Source organism: Serinus canaria, chromosome 3 (assembly GCF_022539315.1).
Source record: "Serinus canaria isolate serCan28SL12 chromosome 3, serCan2020, whole genome shotgun sequence".
NCBI lineage: Eukaryota > Metazoa > Chordata > Aves > Passeriformes > Fringillidae > Serinus > Serinus canaria.
The window spans coordinates 54,198,627-54,217,955 of NC_066316.1; the positions used below are offsets into that span (position 1 = coordinate 54,198,627).

A 19,329-nucleotide genomic window follows, 5' to 3' on the forward strand; every position below is an offset into this window, starting at 1 on the left:
AGAAGACAAAGAGATTTTGAAGACAAAATGCTAATTTCTTCAACTTAAGAAAACCACCCCTCCAGTGGTGGCTATGTTGTATATACAAGAGGCCAAAATTGCAAAAAGCAGCAAGCTCTTTACAATACTCACTGATTTTCATTAGAGAAATAGCTGTGTGAAATCAGCTAATAGATAACAGAGTGATTTCCTTTTTGAAATCCCAACACATCTATTTTGCATCTGTTCAAAGCACTGTTTTGGGAAGCTTCCCAAGGTAGCTGCATGATGTAGAACTTGGAAGATGAGTTTGCTTTCTGACCCAGTCTCTCTCTGCATTCACAACTCCTGGCCACCATCAGATATGAGCAAATGAGCTGCTCAATTGCACATATACCTTTGATTGGAAGGGTTACAAAAACACCTGAAGAGTTGCCCAAGTCAGGCATATGTGCACGTTGGCTCCTTGAACATGGAAAGCGGCGCTGCGTGCAGGGAAACCAAAAACCAGATTTCTCACCGTGGTCCCAGACATGCCAACTTCCTGGAAATGTACTTCTCACTGCACTGGCCACAGCTGGCATCACAATAAACAGAACACACAAGCTTCAAAAACACTGCAAGGATGATTTGAGATTACATAGGAAACTCAAGCTTCCAAGAACAAGACTTCTGAAACGCCTAAGGACATATTTTTTCTACCTTCTTTTTGTCCACTATATCTGTAAAACTGGGCATTTCAAGTAGGGCCATCATACTGACCTGGACCTCATCCCCATGAAAAGCAGAAAGCATTTGATGGAAATGCTCCCTCCTGCAGGAGTTGCAGGTTTGCGTTTGCCAAAAGTGTCATGAAATCTGCTGATCAGACTTGCCATGAATTCTCATTTCCTTATCAGATGAAGGAAAAGGGAACATGGTCATCAACAGGAGGGAAAGATTAATTAGTTGAGATAATCTAAATAAGCTCAAGCTGGGGAAAGGTGTTCTAGGATTTTTAACTGTAACTTCTGTTTGTTGCATTAAGAATGGTATTCTCAAGGGGGAAAAATGGGTTTTGTCTCTGCAGTGCATAGAATTTATTTCTTTTTTATTAAGAGATGTTATTTCTTTTTTATTAAGAGATGATGGGGATAGATTTGTCCTCATATACACACATTCGTGTATGATCAATAACCCATGCTGAGAGTAAAGTTGACTATTTCAAGTGGCAACAGCAAAGGCAATTTCCCCAAGTTTCTGTATTCAACTTATTCCCAGGACCAATTTTACTTCATTGTTTGAAAGAAATATGGAAGCATTTCAAAACCTTACAAAGGGAAACCAGTTGGCCATTCTTTAAAAAGCCAATTCTTGTTAACATTCAAAGTTTCTCACACAGCATTCTTCCATTTCTGCACCTGCAATGTTAATTTTTGAAGATGCCACCATAAAACCATTCAGTATTCATTGACTGTTTCTATAATGATTAAAAGCCATCACACTAGCTATTTTTACTGGGTTTCTTGAGTTTCTTAAGACCTCCAAGATACACCTGAGGATATAATGAAATTATGTGAAATATTTGCAGAGAGTATACCCTAAGGTTTTTTCTTATGATCTGTAAAATACTTAAAGTGAAAATACATCTTCCCCTTCTCAGACATGCATTTATATGAAGTTACTTTTTTATGTCTGTTAGATTTAATATGGTTTCAGAAATCTGTCTCTCTGATGACACTCAAAAGATTCAGAGCAACCAAGAGTCAGATCACAGCAGGTTTCTTTCTAGAGACCTTAAAATAAATGGTAAAATTTCCCCTTCTAGCTATGTTTCATAAAAGGTTATTTTTAATAAACTGAAAATACAAAGTAAAGATAAGCAAGTTAGTAACAGACTACTAAACCTAATCTTAAACAGTGGGCTACAGAAAACATTTCTAGCCATTATAGTTTGCAATTATAAATCACAACTAGCTAAAGGAAGAGTTGCAATTTTTGTTCATTCGACTTCATGCTACTTTGATGAAAAGAGAGCTTGATTCTTGGCAACTGCCAGCATACCAGGATTTAATGAGCACCAGGAGCACAGACAATTACTTCTCAAAATGATTAAACATAACTAAACTTAATTACATTGACAGGCACGCTCAATTCACAGATTTTCTGAGGTCACATATTCTTCTGTCAACAGAGTATCTACATACTCCAGAACCAAGAGCAAGGACAACATGCTGTTGCCACATAAACAGTACTTTAACAGAGTTTGAAAATGTACTGCAGCACAATGTGCTACAAGCATAATATCTACCCCTGTTAAATAAAATTGAAGATAAGGTTAAAGGTATTAAGGTACAAATGGGGTATCCCAGAGAATACAGAGCTGTCAGAACAAATGTGCATCTGGAATGGATGGATGGATCTTGATATCTATGTATTTTTAATAATATTTTATAACTTAAGGAACAGCTTCCATTTCCAGAACAATACTAGCCTCTCTTGCCCTCCTAAATGCATTTACTTCACAGTCTACAAAAAAAAAAAAAAACCACCATGAATGACTGACTAAATGAAGGCATGTTTGAATGTAGTACACATGCAATAAAAGACTTATTTCTTTGAGATTATAAGGCACTTCTGAAATGCCTCACTGTACTTTCAGTTAAGATGATGCCTAAACTTAGCATGGTATGAGATCAAGAAAATAGTGAAAAACAGACAAATGAAAATGCTCAAAACAAGAAACATAAAATCCAGAAATCAGACATGCAACCATGAAATTCAAAGCTTTAAGATTGTTTTTTTTATTTACTTACATGTTACGGGACAAATATCAACCAAACTTCAAAGAAGCCTGCTCCCTCAGAGCCAAACAATCACATCTACGGTTGCTGTCAACTGGGAAGTGAGCATCTCTAGCTGTGTCTCCCCTGAAATAATCCCAAACTGCCTGTTGTTCCAGGCTGTGCTCAGAACCTCTCAGCACCACCAGCCTCTCCTCCACAGAGCTGTGCTTACAGAGCTCCTCTCCCCCATACTTCTGCAGCATCGCCTACTTGCCTACTGCACTAATGGTGTCCACAGGCGTGGGAGGTCAAGTCAGCACATGCAGGAAACAGAAGGCACAGGAAAAAAAAAATCCACAACCCCATATCCAGATGCTACACTTTTCAAGGCTGCACAATTTCCTCAAACTAGCTTTTATTAGCAATAGTTATTGTTCATCTGGTGAGCAGTCCCAAATCACAGATATAAAAACAGAAATAATTTTAATTCCTGTTATACATAACTGCAAAAGCACATACAATACACACCACCTGAACTTAACTGTTAGGTTTGGGTTTTCTTCACTTCTACATCTATTGGGGATATCAAAAGGGTCAGACAAAAAGCTCTGACAGTAATAGGCACCCTCCAACAGAAAGACAGCAATCAATTACAAACCATTTGCAGAAATTATAGAGCTGTCACAGACTCGTTTACAGCTGCAGTCCGACTGCCTCTGATTGCCAGGCTGTTTTTCCACCCTTGCACCTACAAAACCAGGACAGCCTCAGATAATTTTTAAAATGACACTAGCAGAACTGCATGTCAGCTCAAAAAGTGAACTGCAATACAGAATGGGCAATTACTTCAGCAAATCATGCAAAAGCCCTAATAACTGCTGAATCTGACAAATCTGAGGCTGGAGGGAGGGCAGGGAGCAGACCTGTCCATTTTCCCCTCTTTTTTTGAGCTTTAATTGCAGCATGTAATTTAGAACATTGGAGCAAATTCAGTGCATTAAAAGCAGCAACTAGTGTACATCAATTGTTTTCTGTGTATTTAAATCCTCGGAACTCTCCCTAATTTTCTGGCACCTGGTGTATTTGACACAGGCAATCAGGATTGGCTTTGTTCTTCTGCTAGAGCAAAGCTGATGCCCCAGAGTCTTCTCCCCTCCAGCAGGACAGAAGGTCAGCATTTATGTCCACACAGTGCATGGGGGACACGCATAATTTGGGTGAGCAGGGCAGCCCAAGGTACTCAGGGAGCCTGGCCTGGTGAAAACTGCCATCAAAGCATGCTAAGCCTTGGGGTCACCTCTGCTGTGCTCCCACAAAGACCCATGTCCCCTAAAGCCAGGCAGAAGTCCTAAAACAGCAGAGCAGAGAAATCCACAGTACTCCTTTCAAAGGAACAATGTGTACTAAGGGGAGAAAATGCAGTTTGTTCTTGTCTGATTGCAAAGACTTTGGGGAAGCATAAGCAACCCTTACACAGGACACAGATCATCACTGTGGGAATCCCCTTGGGCAGCAGGAGATGCTGAAGACCCACAATCCCTGGGCTTCTCCTTATTCTCTAGGGAAAGGGCATAAAAATCACCTATATATGACTGAAGTAGGTTATGAAGTAATTAATAAAGATTAACAGCTCCTCTTAGTAAGTATGCTTAAAGGCACAATGTATCTTCCTATTCCAGTCTTCTGGGTTTTAACATTCTGTCTGATCTCTACCAATTTTTCATACAACCCAGCACAAGGCAGTAATATATTCCAGAACCATAAAAACTCTAACGTCATTCCTGTTATGCAAGAGTGCTAACACAAGTGTTATCACAAATTTGCTTGAAGTTACAACCAACTCATCAACAGAATTTTAAAACACATTTCTGTTGTCAGAATGGCAATGCCAGGTAAAATCATGGCCACCAACTCAAAAACACTACCCACACTTGTTGGGAGGTTCAAAACAACATGCACTTCAATTGGACACAGGTTGCAATTTGCCTGATTCAGAGCAAAATGGACAAAAAGCTGCTCTTTGGAGACCAGTGCACAAAGGTGGGCACTAATTCTGGGCATTCCTGCCTCAGCCCCCAAAGTCCTTGCTGAGAGAAGGAAAACCATTAGTCCAGCCACGCCAAATAGAAACTGCGAACAAATAAAGCATCTCCAAATTAGAGGGTGGCAATCACTGTCTCTCAAACACTGCACTTCTCCAAGCCTGTAGCTCAGTTTAAAACTACTGATGGAGTATGGCTATGGTCACTGCAATATTATCAGTAAACCCTAGAAAGATCAGCAAAAAGAGAAGACAAAAACAAACTGACTCAATTAGAAAGCTGAAGCAGCTTTACTGTTCTCTGCAGGAACTGGGTTCAAGCCACACAGAAGAATGAATTTGACAAGTCTCCACCTGCTTGCCATTTGCCCCCATCACACTGCTCCTGCAGATGCAGCAGCTGTGCTGTAGATGCTGACCTGTCAGGGTGACCTCAAGATACTAAAACACCAAGTACAGCTAATATACATACAAATTTTTTCAAGCTAATGCCATATGGTAAATTCTTTCCAACAAAATACAGAGCATTAACACTACAACATTGCCTTTTGGCTCATAAGGATTGTTGTGTCAAGCATTTTCTTACCCTGAAGGGTGGATCAGTCTTCTCCCTGTGTGGCACTTGGTCCAGAGTGCCATCAGTACTGCTCCTTTTCAAACTGGAAGTGATGTCAGGCACGTTACTAAAGTCTGCATTTGAAAAAAAACACATAAATAAATTAGAGGGTTATAGGACAGAAACAGGAAAAGTATTTGCTCTTACCTGGCTAACACGTTCAGTGTCTAGTACAATTACAACAGCAGGAGAGGATCACAGAATCAATTAGGTGGGAAAAAAACCCTGAGACCACTGAGTCCAAACCTTTGACCTAACACCTCCATGTCAGCCTAGACCAGGACACTAAGTGCCACGTCCAGAAAAAGTACAAAATTGGCAATCATCTCCCCACCCCTCAGAAAACAATGGGAGAAGTCAAAGCAAGGAGCAACTATGCCTTGAAACTCTGCTTTCCAAACAGCAGCTGGACATGGGAGAGTGTCTGAAGCAATGTGCATATCTGATCTACCAAAATAAACGTAAGGCTCTTGCTAACAGCACGCTTTTGAAGGCAGCACTATCTATAATCAGCACATTCTGTGCTGAGACAACCAGTGAAGATTATTAAATGCACTCAGCAGTTCTCCTTGGATGAGCACACCATTGTTCAACATGACTTAGTCCTCAATCCTTTAAAGATTTAAGAAGAAAAGAGAATTTTGCCCTGGAACAAACACCATAACTCATAATACAGACACAATCCCTTTTTCTTGCAAATACTTTACCAATTTTCTCAAGTTTGGAGTCCATCTACGCTGTAGCTGGAACAATGCAAAAACCAGAGCACTGCCCCGCTCAGCTAACTGACAGATTGTAACTTTCTGTAACATTTACATTTAAACTCAGGAGCTAAACAATCCTGAGCATTCACTTAAAAAACATGTTCTTTCTCTTTATATTTCTCAACTGGCTGCTGAAAATCTGCAGAGGTGATCACATGGAAATTCTAAATTAAAAATTCTAGAAGTGAAGAAGTGATTTTTGATCTGCAGTATTATCAATCCATGTAGTTGAAAATCATAAAGCAACCAACAAATTAAAAAAATGGACAGAAAAGAAAATATAAAGGAAAAAGGATTTTCAGCAAACTCAGATGCTAAAACAGCAATAACATAAAGGGGGAGGTTAAAGTTTGCTGCTTTGTTTCCTAGCCTTTAAACCTCCAGAGTATAATTCACACCACATTACCACATTTTCAAACTCTTTCTCAACACCTACAAATTCTGAAGATTTATTTTTAAGTGAAAGGTAAGAGTCTTATTTAATCACTAACACCAGCAACTGAAATGGTAATTAAAACAAATACCACCCATCTTGCAGTAATATCATGACAGCTTGCAATGAAGAAATTGGGGAGGACTACAGAATTTAGCTGCCTGGGTGTTGCCATTGTCCTGTCAATGCAGAGCAGGACCAGTTCCTCTCAGAGAGAATTGAACAACATGGACCGAAGCAGAGAGGAAAATGGGAATTTTAGGCCCTAAAAAGCACCTTGCAACTCACGAGGAGCCTTCCTGGTAAGACAACACATGGCTGACAGACTCCAGAGGCAATTCAGAGAAAAACATGCAAATAACTCAGCACAATGTCAACTTGGGTTTTTCTATCTGTTATTACGGTGCTCAGGTCAAGCTTAGCATGGAGGCTGACATTTTCCACCCACATGCCAGTCAAATACTTGACCACTTTCTCATTCCCCTATCCTTGCAAAAACAAGGTCTCATCCCTTTTCTCCCCTCAGGCTTTTTTACCTCCTGCCCCCAGAGTCAGGGGCTGCTCCTGATACATAAGAGCCTGTGTAACATGCAATACCCCAAGAGTTATCACTTTTGCAGAAAAAAACACATTTTATACAACTCCACTCCAGCCATCCATCGTCTTTAAGACCTTAAGAAAGGGTTTGTCTTGTCTGTTTACTTTATTAGGCTTTTACCTCTCTTCTTCCAAGAGAGGTAAAAGCCTAATAAAAAAATAAAAAACCAAGCCTGAATAATTTTCTCCTTCCCCCTGGATTTTTAAAGTAATTTTGAGGCTCTCTTCTGTATATGAGTACACATGAATGCCTATCGACTTCCGCCATTGTCAGCTCCTCGGTAAGCCAACCCCTAAAACTAAAATTGACTTCAAAACAACATTTTCTTCAGGGTAAGGTGATGCTAAGGATATTATTTCCTATTGCTTCCCAGGTGAGCTCTTTTTACTTGCCCTTTGGGTTTTAATGCCCTTCTCATCAAACAGTATTCCCCTGACCATCAAAGTCTAGATCCTTTATGCCATATTTTGCAATGGCATCAAGGATCTAGAGTTTGATCTCAGGTAGTGAGCTAAAGAGAAAAAAAACACTATTTCCCTGATTTTACAAAGTGATCATTAAACATATTTGTCCTTCACCAAGCAGTAAAACTAACTTACGCAAGCAATGAAGAGAGAGCATAAATGTGGGAAGAGGAAAATAGGTAAAACAATCAGCAAACAACATAAACAGAAGCAATCAGGATAACAACACACAAAGCAGGCAAATAGAATATTGTATTGCTTTTTCCAGATGACCCATCTTTTTCTGCCTTCACCCTCATTTTGTTTTTCCTTTGTAGTGTACAGCACTGTCAGAGATAGGTCTATATAGTCTTGCCCATTTTTATAGCATTTGCTGTTGGCAGAATGAGTTGCTGACGATGGAGAAGCGACAGTAAATGTTATTTTAAATAGCAAAACCTAAAAAAAAAGTTACACGGAAAGAATCCAAGGTGAAAAAAGACATCCTACTGCATCCTACATTGTATGCAGAACTAACATGGGGAGGGAAGAAAGAAAGGAAGGAAGGATGTATGGGTTGTTGATCAGTTTAGCGTCCATATCCTGTCTCCTCTTCCTTCTTTTGCGGTGGAAAGGGACTTCCTTTGGACCTGCTTCTACAGACTATTCCCAAAAAGCACAGAAGCAGCAATATCAGCTGCACAGTTCAACCCCCTCATGCCTCCCCCCACCGCCCCCCACCAAAAAAAAAAAAAAAGAGGTAGTATTAGAGAATGGGTAATTAGAAATGCAAAGCTTAAGGACATAAACACAGCAAAAAGTTCAACACTGAAATTCTTTCTACTTCCAGTGATAAACGCAAGGGGACTAGCAAAGCCAAACTGTACAAAACATATTTTCTTTAAATATTAAAATTTGGATTTAGCTCTACAATAGAATTCAAATTATTATTTGTGAACATCTTTGATAATGTGAAAGTGTTCTCTTACAGGCTAGTTAACCACTATTCTTTCATTCAAAACTAGCAACAAAACTGTATAGAATTTGCACAAGATTAAGAAAAATGCTATCATTGTGCAAGCACAAATTTGTTCCAGTATATATTATTCTGGTTCTTTTCTGGCCATGAGGATGGAAAAGTATGCAGGGAGATACATGTTCCTAAAAATCATTGAAATTCAAGGTCAAACCAGCACTTCCAGGCTGGTTTCAATCATTGTGTTTTTAAAAAACCAAAACTCTGATGTTACTAGAATTATGTTTCTCTCTACTTAAAGAAAACATGGAATACTTCACTGAAAACATTGCTTGAGATACTTTCCAGCATAGTAAATGGTGAGTGTATCATGGCTAAATCTGCCCCTACATCTCCATTACAGTAGTACATTTGATTTATTCTACTGACATACTTGTTATAAAGCTGTCTGGAAGAAAAATGGGACTGATAATAATGAGTTAAACAAAACATGGTTTAAATCTTTTAACATAATTTTTCTCTGCTGCAGTACACCTCTGTCCTGTTTACACACACACTCATGCTTGCTGAGTTGAAATGTTTATCACTTCCAGCTGGGATACAGGAACCTCTGAAGCAGACACTTTTTTCCAGTCCAGCAAACGGGAGTGTCTCCAGAAAAGAAAATACCAAGTCAGTGTGGTAGGTTGACCCTAGCTGGACACCAAGTGTGCACCAAAGCAGCTCGATCACTCCCCTCCTCAGCTGAGCAGGGAGAGAAATGTTATGAAAGGGTCATGGATTGAGATAAGCACAGGGAGAGATCAATCACCAGTCACAGGCAAAACCAATGCAACTTGGAATAATTTATTTAATTTATTACTAATCAAATCAGAGTAGGGTAATGAGAAATAGACCCAAATCTTAAAAACACCTTCTCCTCACCCCTCTCTTCTTCCCAGACTTAACTTTATTCCTTATTTTCTCTCCCTCCTTCCCCTGAGCAGCACAGGGCATCAGGGAATGGGGGGTTGTGGTCAGTTCATCACACATTGGCTCTGCTGCTCTTTCCTCCTCATGGGGATGACTCCTCACACTCTTCCTCTGCTCCAGCATGGAGACCCTCCCCTGGAAGACAGTCCTCCTTGAACTTCTCCAGCATGACCCCATCCCATGGGCTGCAGTTCTTCACAAACTGCTCCAGAGTGGGTCCCTCACATAGGGTGCAGACCTTCTGGAACAAACTGCTCCAGGGTGGATCCCCCACAGAGTCACAAATCTGGCCAGCAAACCTGCTCCAGCATGGGCTTCCCATGAGGTCACAGCCTCCTTCCTGCATCCATCTGCTCTGGTGTGGGTTTTCCACAGGCTGCAGGTGGATCTCTCTCTGTGGGCTGCAGTGGAACCGCTGCCTCACCTATGGTCTGCACCAAGGGCTGCAAGGTCTGCTACAGCACCCATAGCACATCCCAGCCCTCCCTTCCTTCTTTACTGACCTTGGTGTCTGTTTCTCTCAGATATTCCCAGTCCTCCTTCCAGCTGTGATCATACATTTTTTTTCCCTCTTCTTAAATATCTTATCCCAGAGCAGCTACCACCACTGCTGATGGGCTCAGCCTTGGCCAGTGGTGAGTCCATACTGGAGCCAACTGGCACTGGGAAGCATCTAAAAGCTTCTCATAGAAGCTACCCCTGTTGGCCCCTGCTACCAAGACTTTGCAACACAAACCCAATACAATCAGCTTGTTGCAAACTGATTGCTGTTGCTATTTATAGCAACATGCTATTGCATGCAATGCTTTGCATTTATAGCAACAGCAGATAAATGCTAGGATTCCCAAAAAAGCACAGGGGAAAAAGAGTGCCTCTATGTGAAAAACTTAAACTACATCACATGAAATGCATACTAAACTTTTTTCTTGATGTCTAGCAAAGGACCACCAAGTACTAAGAACACACTCAGCACCTTTAGTTACCAACAGCATCACCAAAGAATGCCATTACTCCTGCAATGTTATGTCTTGCTGGCAGGCAGGTAAGTGACTCAATCATTCAAGAGAAGTTACAGTCTAACCACTAAAAACTGAGAGAAAACATGCTTCTTAAGTCATGTTCCTCACTGCTCAACATTCAATTAAAAACAAGCACAGAGCACACAGATGGGACAGTTGGTTTGAAAAACAAACACATGCAGCATACCCAAGAGCTCTGTATGCCTACGGGAATGTTTCCTCCCATGTTGATGCAGTGATACACGTACAAGTGGTGAATGTGGAAGTTATTCATGTGTTTGTGAGCAGTGAGGTACAATGGAAACTCATCGTCTAGCAGATGTGTGAGACAATAATAATCTCTGCTGCAATCCCAGCCAAGAATCCAAAGGAAATCAACTGGAAAACATCAACACCGACCATCCGGCAATTCATTTACCATAAAGAAGCCATCAGCAATTGCAAATGTCACTTATCTTTCTTCTTCTGTTTAATTAACAAAGAAGCCTTAATTACTTTCAAGTCATAGATGTTCTTACCATTTCAGCTGCTCACTGCAAAGGCACAATCATCATGAGGAGAGAGTAGGAACTGAGGATCCTGTTTCTTTATTCATAGTTCTCTTTTCATAATGCATCAGAACTTGTTCCATTTCAGACTGCTCTCACTGATTTAAAAAATGCCAAATAACCATCACAAGCATGTCAAGTGTTATCAAATGTCAAGCACTGTGTAGGTGGCATAACCACCTCTTTTTTCAAACTATGGCAAGAAGGAGTGTTTCCACCTGCCACTCCAAAGACAATGATAAATTGAATAAAAATTCCTTCTACATCTACATGAGAAGACAACACGGAAAAACTAAATGTACTCAGTCTCTCACTCCAAGACAAACTAAGCCCACTGCAGGGCATAATTTTCAGGTCTGTGAGGAGCAGCAGCTCTGGGCACAACTTGCTAACTATCCTCAGCTATAGGAGAGAGGATGAGAGAGATGAAGTCCCGTTTTGTCAGACTCAGGCGAGGGAACTGCACCCAGGTGAGTGGAGATGTTTGATTAACAGTTAGCAGCTGTGAGACTTTCCTGGCATCCCTGACTTCACCTGATCCACTTACCACATCACCAAACACCCAGTAAAACAGAGTCTAAGTCTAAAGGCCATGGTAAAACCAGTCCCAGACGGCTTGGCTGAACCAGGCTGAAATACGTCTGTAATCAACAGGGATGACTAAGGCAGAACAGCAATTAATGATCAGAAAATGGCCATGTCTGAGCTGGGTACAAGCCATGCTGCACTCAAGCAGCTGAGCAGAGGACTAAACTTTAGCTCTCAACATATAAAACCTGGCATATGAACTTGAAACTCAGCAGCAAAGATACCACTAAATTATTCAAGTGATGATGGGGAAAAGAGGATGAGGCTATACAGCTGGTGAATAACATCCAATAGCTATGCTTAAGGAAAGAATGAGAATTCTGTGGTAATCTAATTTTGGAAAATACAGATCTATAAACTATGTAGTAACCTCAGGCTTTCACAATAAATTCAAAGAAAGAAAAATCAGAAATGTGAAGATAAATGGACTATAACATATATATATTATGGGTAATCTGACATCCACCTCCAATTAAGTATTTTTTAAAAGACAAAAATAAAGGATAAAAATAACCTTCTGAAAACTTAGTTTAAAAAGAAAAAAAGAAATAGGAAACTTTTATAATATTCCTGGCAAATTATTAGCCAAAATGAAAAGGACAGGCATTAAAACAAGAGAGAACTGGCTAGCAGGTAAGATGAGAATGGATTTGTCTGAATTAACTCCTAGGCCTGGGAAAGGCTAGATTGTAGATTTTTTTCAGTGTGTGTTTGGGGACTAATTTTATTTGATATTTTCATTATTTGTCTCAGCAAAGAAAGTACAATAGTAAGTACTCCAATTAAATACTCAAATCAATCCAAGTTACCACAGAGCATTAATTAGGAGCACAACTGGAGATGCATCAAGGAGATGTGGATGACCTTGAAGATGAAGGCACAGTCCTAGAATGAAATCACATGGAAGACAGTTTCAGGGACCTGTAAGAACCATTGTTCTATAAGCTGGGACTCATGAGTTGGAAACATGAAAGAAAAATGTGGGAGTGTGGAGAAGGGGTTGAAAACATGTAGTTGTGAGCTAGAGCTCCTTAAGCAATGGCAAAGGCCAGCAGATACTGATCAGTCATTCCACTGGCCAGGAATATGTCTATGCCGGCAATTAGAAGACTGGTTTTCAACCATCACACAAATAAATTTCTAGAAGAGACTTACCTAGGCACAAAGATTGCAAGCAATCTATTTTAAAATGGAATAGGATAAATGTATCAATAAGGTTGTCCAAAACCATAAACAAACAGAGGATTGGACATGCTGAGTCTGGAAATTCCTTCCCATCCTGGGTTTATCTATCACCAGCACAGCACAAATATTACACAAATACATACATACATAAATAATTCAGCTACACAGGTTAAAATAGCCAGAAGCCTCTGTCTCTTCAGTAGAGCACAAGAAATACTTCAAGTTTCCTTAATACTGGTGCTTAAAGATCCTGGCAAAGAATGTTTATGACTAAGAGAACATTTATTTCATAAGTGCACGTGGGCTATGAGCCCTGACAGTTGTTGTAGCCCAGTTTCTTGCTGACTCCAACTTTGATGGTCATTAACAACTCTACTGCAACAAACTGATAATTAACTTGCTAGTAGTTCTCTGGCACTTGAAAGGGAAAGAGGACTCTCACTTCCTGTCCTCTCTGCTACAGTTTTTAGTCTGCAGTAGTTAGATGCTGCAGATACAGTGGCACTTAAGCAGTTCTGATGGGCTTGGCCTAGTCTGTAAAAGACTGATATCTTGACATCAGATCAGAGCAACTGACAGCCTTTTTTAAACACTAGTACTGTCCAGTGATTTCAGACAGATTATGCAAAACAGCAATAAAGTGGGCATCAACTTATTTCTGAGAATAGTAATATGAATTTTAGCTTGAAAAAAAATAGGATCCACAACTGTAAAGGATTGCAGGAGGTCCAGAATGTCCACTAGGAAAGAATGTGTTCAATATATTCAGTAATTCCCAAATGTTCTAGAAACCACTGATAAAACACAACTCAGCTGATCTTCAGCATGGAGGATATTCCACTCCCTGTTACAGAGAGTTTCCATAATCCCCTGCATGGGTTATCTGGAAATGAGATATTACATTTGGGTAATAAATTTAAGCCAGGTGTATGGAAAGCTGCATTTTTCATTGTTGTGCAAATTCCCCAGACTGATCAGTTAATTATGATAAGCTTACAGTTATCATATTCTAGCCAAAGTTACTATCAAGAGAAAAGTAAACTTCCAAGAGAAGATAACAAATATTTCCAAAATCCCTGGTGCAAATAATACCAAAGTCTGAGCCAACTCTCAGAAAGGAACAAAGTTTTGGTGGTCTTCATGCCTTCAGACTTTCTGAAAAACAGGGAGTGGTAGGTGGACCATTCCAGCACTGCCTGGAGGAGATAAATATCAGCATAATGAGCTCTAAAAATGCTCCCTCGGAAACCACCACTCATAACTTCAGTTAAACAGTTCAGCCTGGCAGGTAGCATGCATGTGCTTATTTCTTTTGGTTTTATCCAACCTAATATATTTCAGGTTTTCAGCAGTATATTTAGTCTTTTGTAATGAAGTTGAAAAATAGGTCTGTAAGCATTCCTTCTGTATCCTTTTCCTTTCTGAAAAACTTCAAGAAGTATCTTTCAAAAAGTAACAGTTGATCCAAAGGAATTTATTGAATGGCTTTCAAAAGACATTCTCACAATCTCTGTTAGAGAAGACATCCAAGTTTCACCAGAGAGATGAAGGGTTCTGGGTTCACTACTTCAGCTATGAATAACTCATATGTTTTCTTATGAGAGGATAAGTCTTTTCAGTTCTTAGGCTCATGTTATCCCCTGGGATCAGCATGGAAGGGGCACCTACCAGTTAGTATCCATGACAGAGCCCACACAATCTCTACAGCCCTTTAAATTTCTCTCTAGGTTTGAAAGAACACAATAACTATGGTCAGGAAGAAGAAAAGCAATAGAAGACCCCATGGAAGATTCACTAACTGTCCCACAATGGCCATTTGCATTGGAAAAATTGCAAGTAAAAGTGAGAAGGGTCTAGAAGATGGAGTTTTGGGGATACACCTAGTTTAGTGAAGTTGTGATACAAGAGGACACGGGAGTTTCTGCTCCAGGGTTTCCATCATGACTGGGTAAACATCAGGAGGTGTTCAGAGACATTCAAATAAAAGCAGTTTTTTTACTCTAAACAATCTTTAGCCAGAGAAAGATTGTTAGAAATTTGGTGATGAGTCAGCTGAGGAAACATTCAAAGACCATGACACAAGAATGGTCCAGCTCAAGTAACAAGTGGAGATCTAATTTCCACCCAGGAAAAGTGGACTGAAAGGTCCTACGTTTTTACGGTCGCATTTGATTTCTAGGCTGAAAACTGTCTCTAGGTAACTTCTGCATTAAGGAAACAGATTTTTAAGGGAAGGTGGGTAGATTGCAACCACAGATGAGAAATGCCCATTGAAACCCACCATATTCTCAAGCACTTCAAGCTGAAAGCCAAAGTAATTTGATTCACTTTTTTATCTTCATTGAGGTTCTCTATGGATTTGAGCAAGAGACTGAGGTACCATAGACCCCAAGTGCAGATTCTTATTCATCTCCAATGGAGTATTCATGTTAGCTCAAGTCATGGAATCTGTGTAAGTTTTTAACTATTACACAATGCCGGTCCATTTTTTTCCCCACAGCTGGTACTCACAGTGTTCACTCTAATGCTGGAGTAAATCCAAATGTATTTGCAGGCAGTAATTGTGGCTACTAACTGTACAGTGGCTTACAGCTCTCGTGCTGCTTTAACCAACAGTTTAAAAGACAGTGAAACACTAAATTTATTATCAATTGAAAACCACCTTCCTCTTTTTGCCTAGGAAATTTTCAAGTTCTTCTGAAAGTCTTCGAATTAACTTCAGATAACAACTAGCTCAAATTCTTCTTGCTATATTACCATGACCTGAATCTACTAGCACTAGTAACTTCAGTCTCTAGAAAACTGAATGTTAGAAAAACACAAGAATAACTGAATTTAGTAATTCAGAAATTATTAAATCTCTGTAAGATATTTTGGCTTTTATCGCTTTTTGGTGCCCTGGATATTTTGTAATCTATTTTGAGAGTGGGTATACTCTCAGGTTAGGCTGTAACAAATGACTCCTTGGTGTAGCTGGAAGCTCATTCAGGAATCCTTTCCATATGTTAAAATCTGGAAAGAAAATTAGCATACAGCTGTCATAACATCAGACTTCCTAGACAGGATTCTTAAACACAGAATTACTAGAGGCCTGTCACTAGCTAGAGTAATTGTTACCAAACAAGACATGCAATTACAGACCAGCCAAGAAGATTCCCTTCATGGCCCCTTTCATCCATATGTTTTGGCTTCAGGGAGCAAACTATGAAACATCAGAAGGTGCTTTACATCCTTCTCAATGTACAATGCAACCTGGCTGCTTCTATTTGCATATGTGATACTGCCTAGACAAAGAGAAATTCCTACTTCTGGCTAGGATCTGAAATGATCAAGCAGGGCAAGTCTTTCTCCTTTGTTCTCACCCTTCAGTGAGGAAAGTGACACTTCTTCTTTTAACATTCCACATTTTCAAGTATAGAAAAAGGCAGTATGTTCATGCAAATATTCTTGCATCATACAGCTTTCTTAAGACATTTTGGGCGACATGCTGAACAGTGGCTTCACTCCAATCAACCACCTACTTGCACAAGTTTGACTTTGTATAGGCTACTTTATGCTCTCTTATATTTCTTTTTTTTTTTTTTCTAAATATCTACAGCAACATCCATTTTGATACTGGAGCAGAGTCCTTTAGATTCCTTTGTCCATTAACAGCTCATGGTGAGGCAAAGTCATTTGACTCATTAGTTAATTCAACAATCAATAGGAGATACAAATTAGCGACACAATAGGAAATAGCTGCCTGCACTTCTGCAGCAATGCCTGATTAGCCCCTGCATCTCAGTGGTTTGTTTCTGTACGGTTATTTAACATTCTAAACTTTCTCTGCCCAAGTATCTGCCGGCTGGGCAGCTGTTCAGCCTTTTCAGTTTGAAGTTTAACACTTCACACCCACTTCTCAGACTGTTATCTAATGTTTCCTAGGTGTGTAACAAATGCCTCGTTCCATACAGTCTCACTGGAGGCCAGTGCTAGCCACAGCTCATGCATCACCCTGCAATTCCAGTTCAACAGCTGGAGATGTGTACCTGCTGTACAAAGGATGAAGACAAGCACAGCCCAAGCTGTCACCTCAACACCACCATCCTCTCTAAGTCAGCAAAGGTTGCAACCCACTGCTGCCAATAGGTCTTCCAGGCTATAGGGGTGCTGTCGGGGTTCCCTCTCCTTGTTTTTGCTGCTTCTGCAGGATTGCTCACATGGGAAGCTTTGGCTGCCCTCAGAGGTCACTTGCACTGGAGAGAGCTGGAAAGCAAATGGAGCTAGCCCTGCCCAGGTTCCATATGTACCACCTCAGTGGTACATTTTCTTCTCCATCTCAGATTTACAGGCATAAAAGTAATGAAAACAGAAAGGAAAAAGGAGAGGAAAAGTTACTTACTTAATAGTTTAGCAAGAGTTTGTGGCTAGCTTAGACAGTTTTTATCATTACTCAACCTACCTTACCTCTGTGAAACACAGAACATCTGCTGTTTGATGTGTTTTAAATCATGCCTACGGCACTAGTCTATATGTGGATGTCTCTAACTTTATCATAATTAATAAACCTCCTTGCTATCCATGTTGTCACTCTACAGAATTTAGTAGGAAGGGCAATATGATGATTTATGCCTACATATCACTGAGCCAGAAGGTGCAGCTATACAGGGTTTAATGAATTTTACACCAGGAAAAAAAAACCCCAACAATTTGGCCCACTGACTTCACAGGGATTAAATCATAGCAGCATTTAGCAAAGCAGAACAGAATGCTCTTCCAGTAGGAAAGCACAACGAAGAGCATTTTATAGCATAAGCAATTTTTTAATTTGGTGCACACACATCTAGCAGAAAGCCAACAGGACAGTTTGTCAAGTGCCAGCAAGAGCTCATTAAATTGCCACTCTTGGGAAACACTTGTATTGCAAAATAGGCAGTAGGCAACAAGTGCTCCAATGGATCCAGCTTCTGAAGAGACAAATGCTTTCTCTGAATTGATCCCTACACTGCTACAGCCCCAGGAATTGTCACAGGTCAGACCCAGTCTTTTCCCAAGATTCACAAGAGTGCAGGATGAAGACACTTGTGTCCACAGTGCACAAGCAGCTTGGAGCAGGAGCCAACCCTCCACAGCTGTCCGAGGCTACTGTCAACACAGAGCCCGCCCCTTGCACTTGCTCTGCTGAGCGTGTCCTATCGCATCTTTGTGGTTTCCCACTGAGTTGGGTAATAAGTAAGGAAAAGCAAGCCCAGCAGAGTCATCCATCTTCAGGCAGATAAGCAGTCATGCTGCATAGAACACGACATGTCTGTGTTACAGAGAGGCTTTCCCTGGCGTTGCCTTACAGCACACAAACCCCTCACACACCTGGTATCCTAGATCCACCAGGCAAGAGGGAGCAATGTGTGCAGATCTGCCCAACTAACAGATATCAGGGCCCATTATCCAACGGGACTGTGGGTATCCTTGGGACTTGAGAAGCTAAGAAGCAATATTCAGCTCTTCTGAGCTCAAAGGAATTTTCTGTGAAAGAATAAAAGCAGATTTGTTTGAGATTTCACACACAAAGCACAAGGAAGGAGATGCCCTACAGCACAACAAAGAGAATTTATATGTTGAAACAGCATCTGGGCAAACAAACAGGACCTGATTTGGGCAGAACTAAAAGTAGAAGTCATTTTAGGAATGTTTTTCAGTTAAGTATTAGTTCTACTTTAGTTTACAAAATGCTTTCAGCAATACATTAAAGACATTTACAAATAACTATGGGCAGAAAGCAGAGTGGTCTGAGCCAGTGGTCCAGGCACAGCCCCCAGCTGTTGGAGCTAGAGGCCACCTTAATGTCAACATCCTCTAACTTTATAATTCTGTTAAGAAGGACACACAGGTCTGATATTCAGGGTAGGTTGGGGCTGAAAGAGGATGCACAGGGTGCTATGTGGAAAGGTGTGCACAGCAACATGCAGAGAGGCAGCTGGCAGCAGAACCAAACTCTGCCTTCCTTTTCCTCCCTTAACTCAGGGGTATCTGACAAAGCTGAAGGGAACAAAGTTTTCTGGAGAAGCAGTGAGTTGTAATTACACTTTACAGAGGCATCTAGAACACCTAGCAAAGTGCATTTGAAACAGGAAGTACCGTGGAATTGAATCCAAATCAGTTGTTATTATTAAGGTCATTTTTAAAATAATCTAGTAATATAAAAATAAAACTTGTGGCCAACTGATGTGCTTTGCTTCTGTGGGTGCTTACTAAGATTAAAATCAGATGCTGCACATGTCTTGGTGAACAGAAGAGTCACTTTCCATGTGAGGATTCAAACCACTGATCCTCCTCCTGAAGCACTGACACTTTGCAAAAATATCCCAATGTTTAGCAGATCAGGAACTAAAATGTAATTGCTCCTCTCCAGCACACACAGCCCAG

At 40.4% G+C, this 19,329-nt stretch overlaps 1 protein-coding gene across 1 annotated transcript in view; it reads right to left on the reverse strand.

Moving 5' to 3' along the window:
- TIAM2 (TIAM Rac1 associated GEF 2) overlaps window positions 1-19,329 on the reverse strand; it is an 88,432-nt gene that overhangs the window by 25,697 nt on the left and 43,406 nt on the right. The window contains 1 exon segment of the mRNA XM_050972855.1: window positions 5,372-5,475. Within this exon segment, the coding sequence (XP_050828812.1) occupies window positions 5,372-5,475 (104 nt within the window).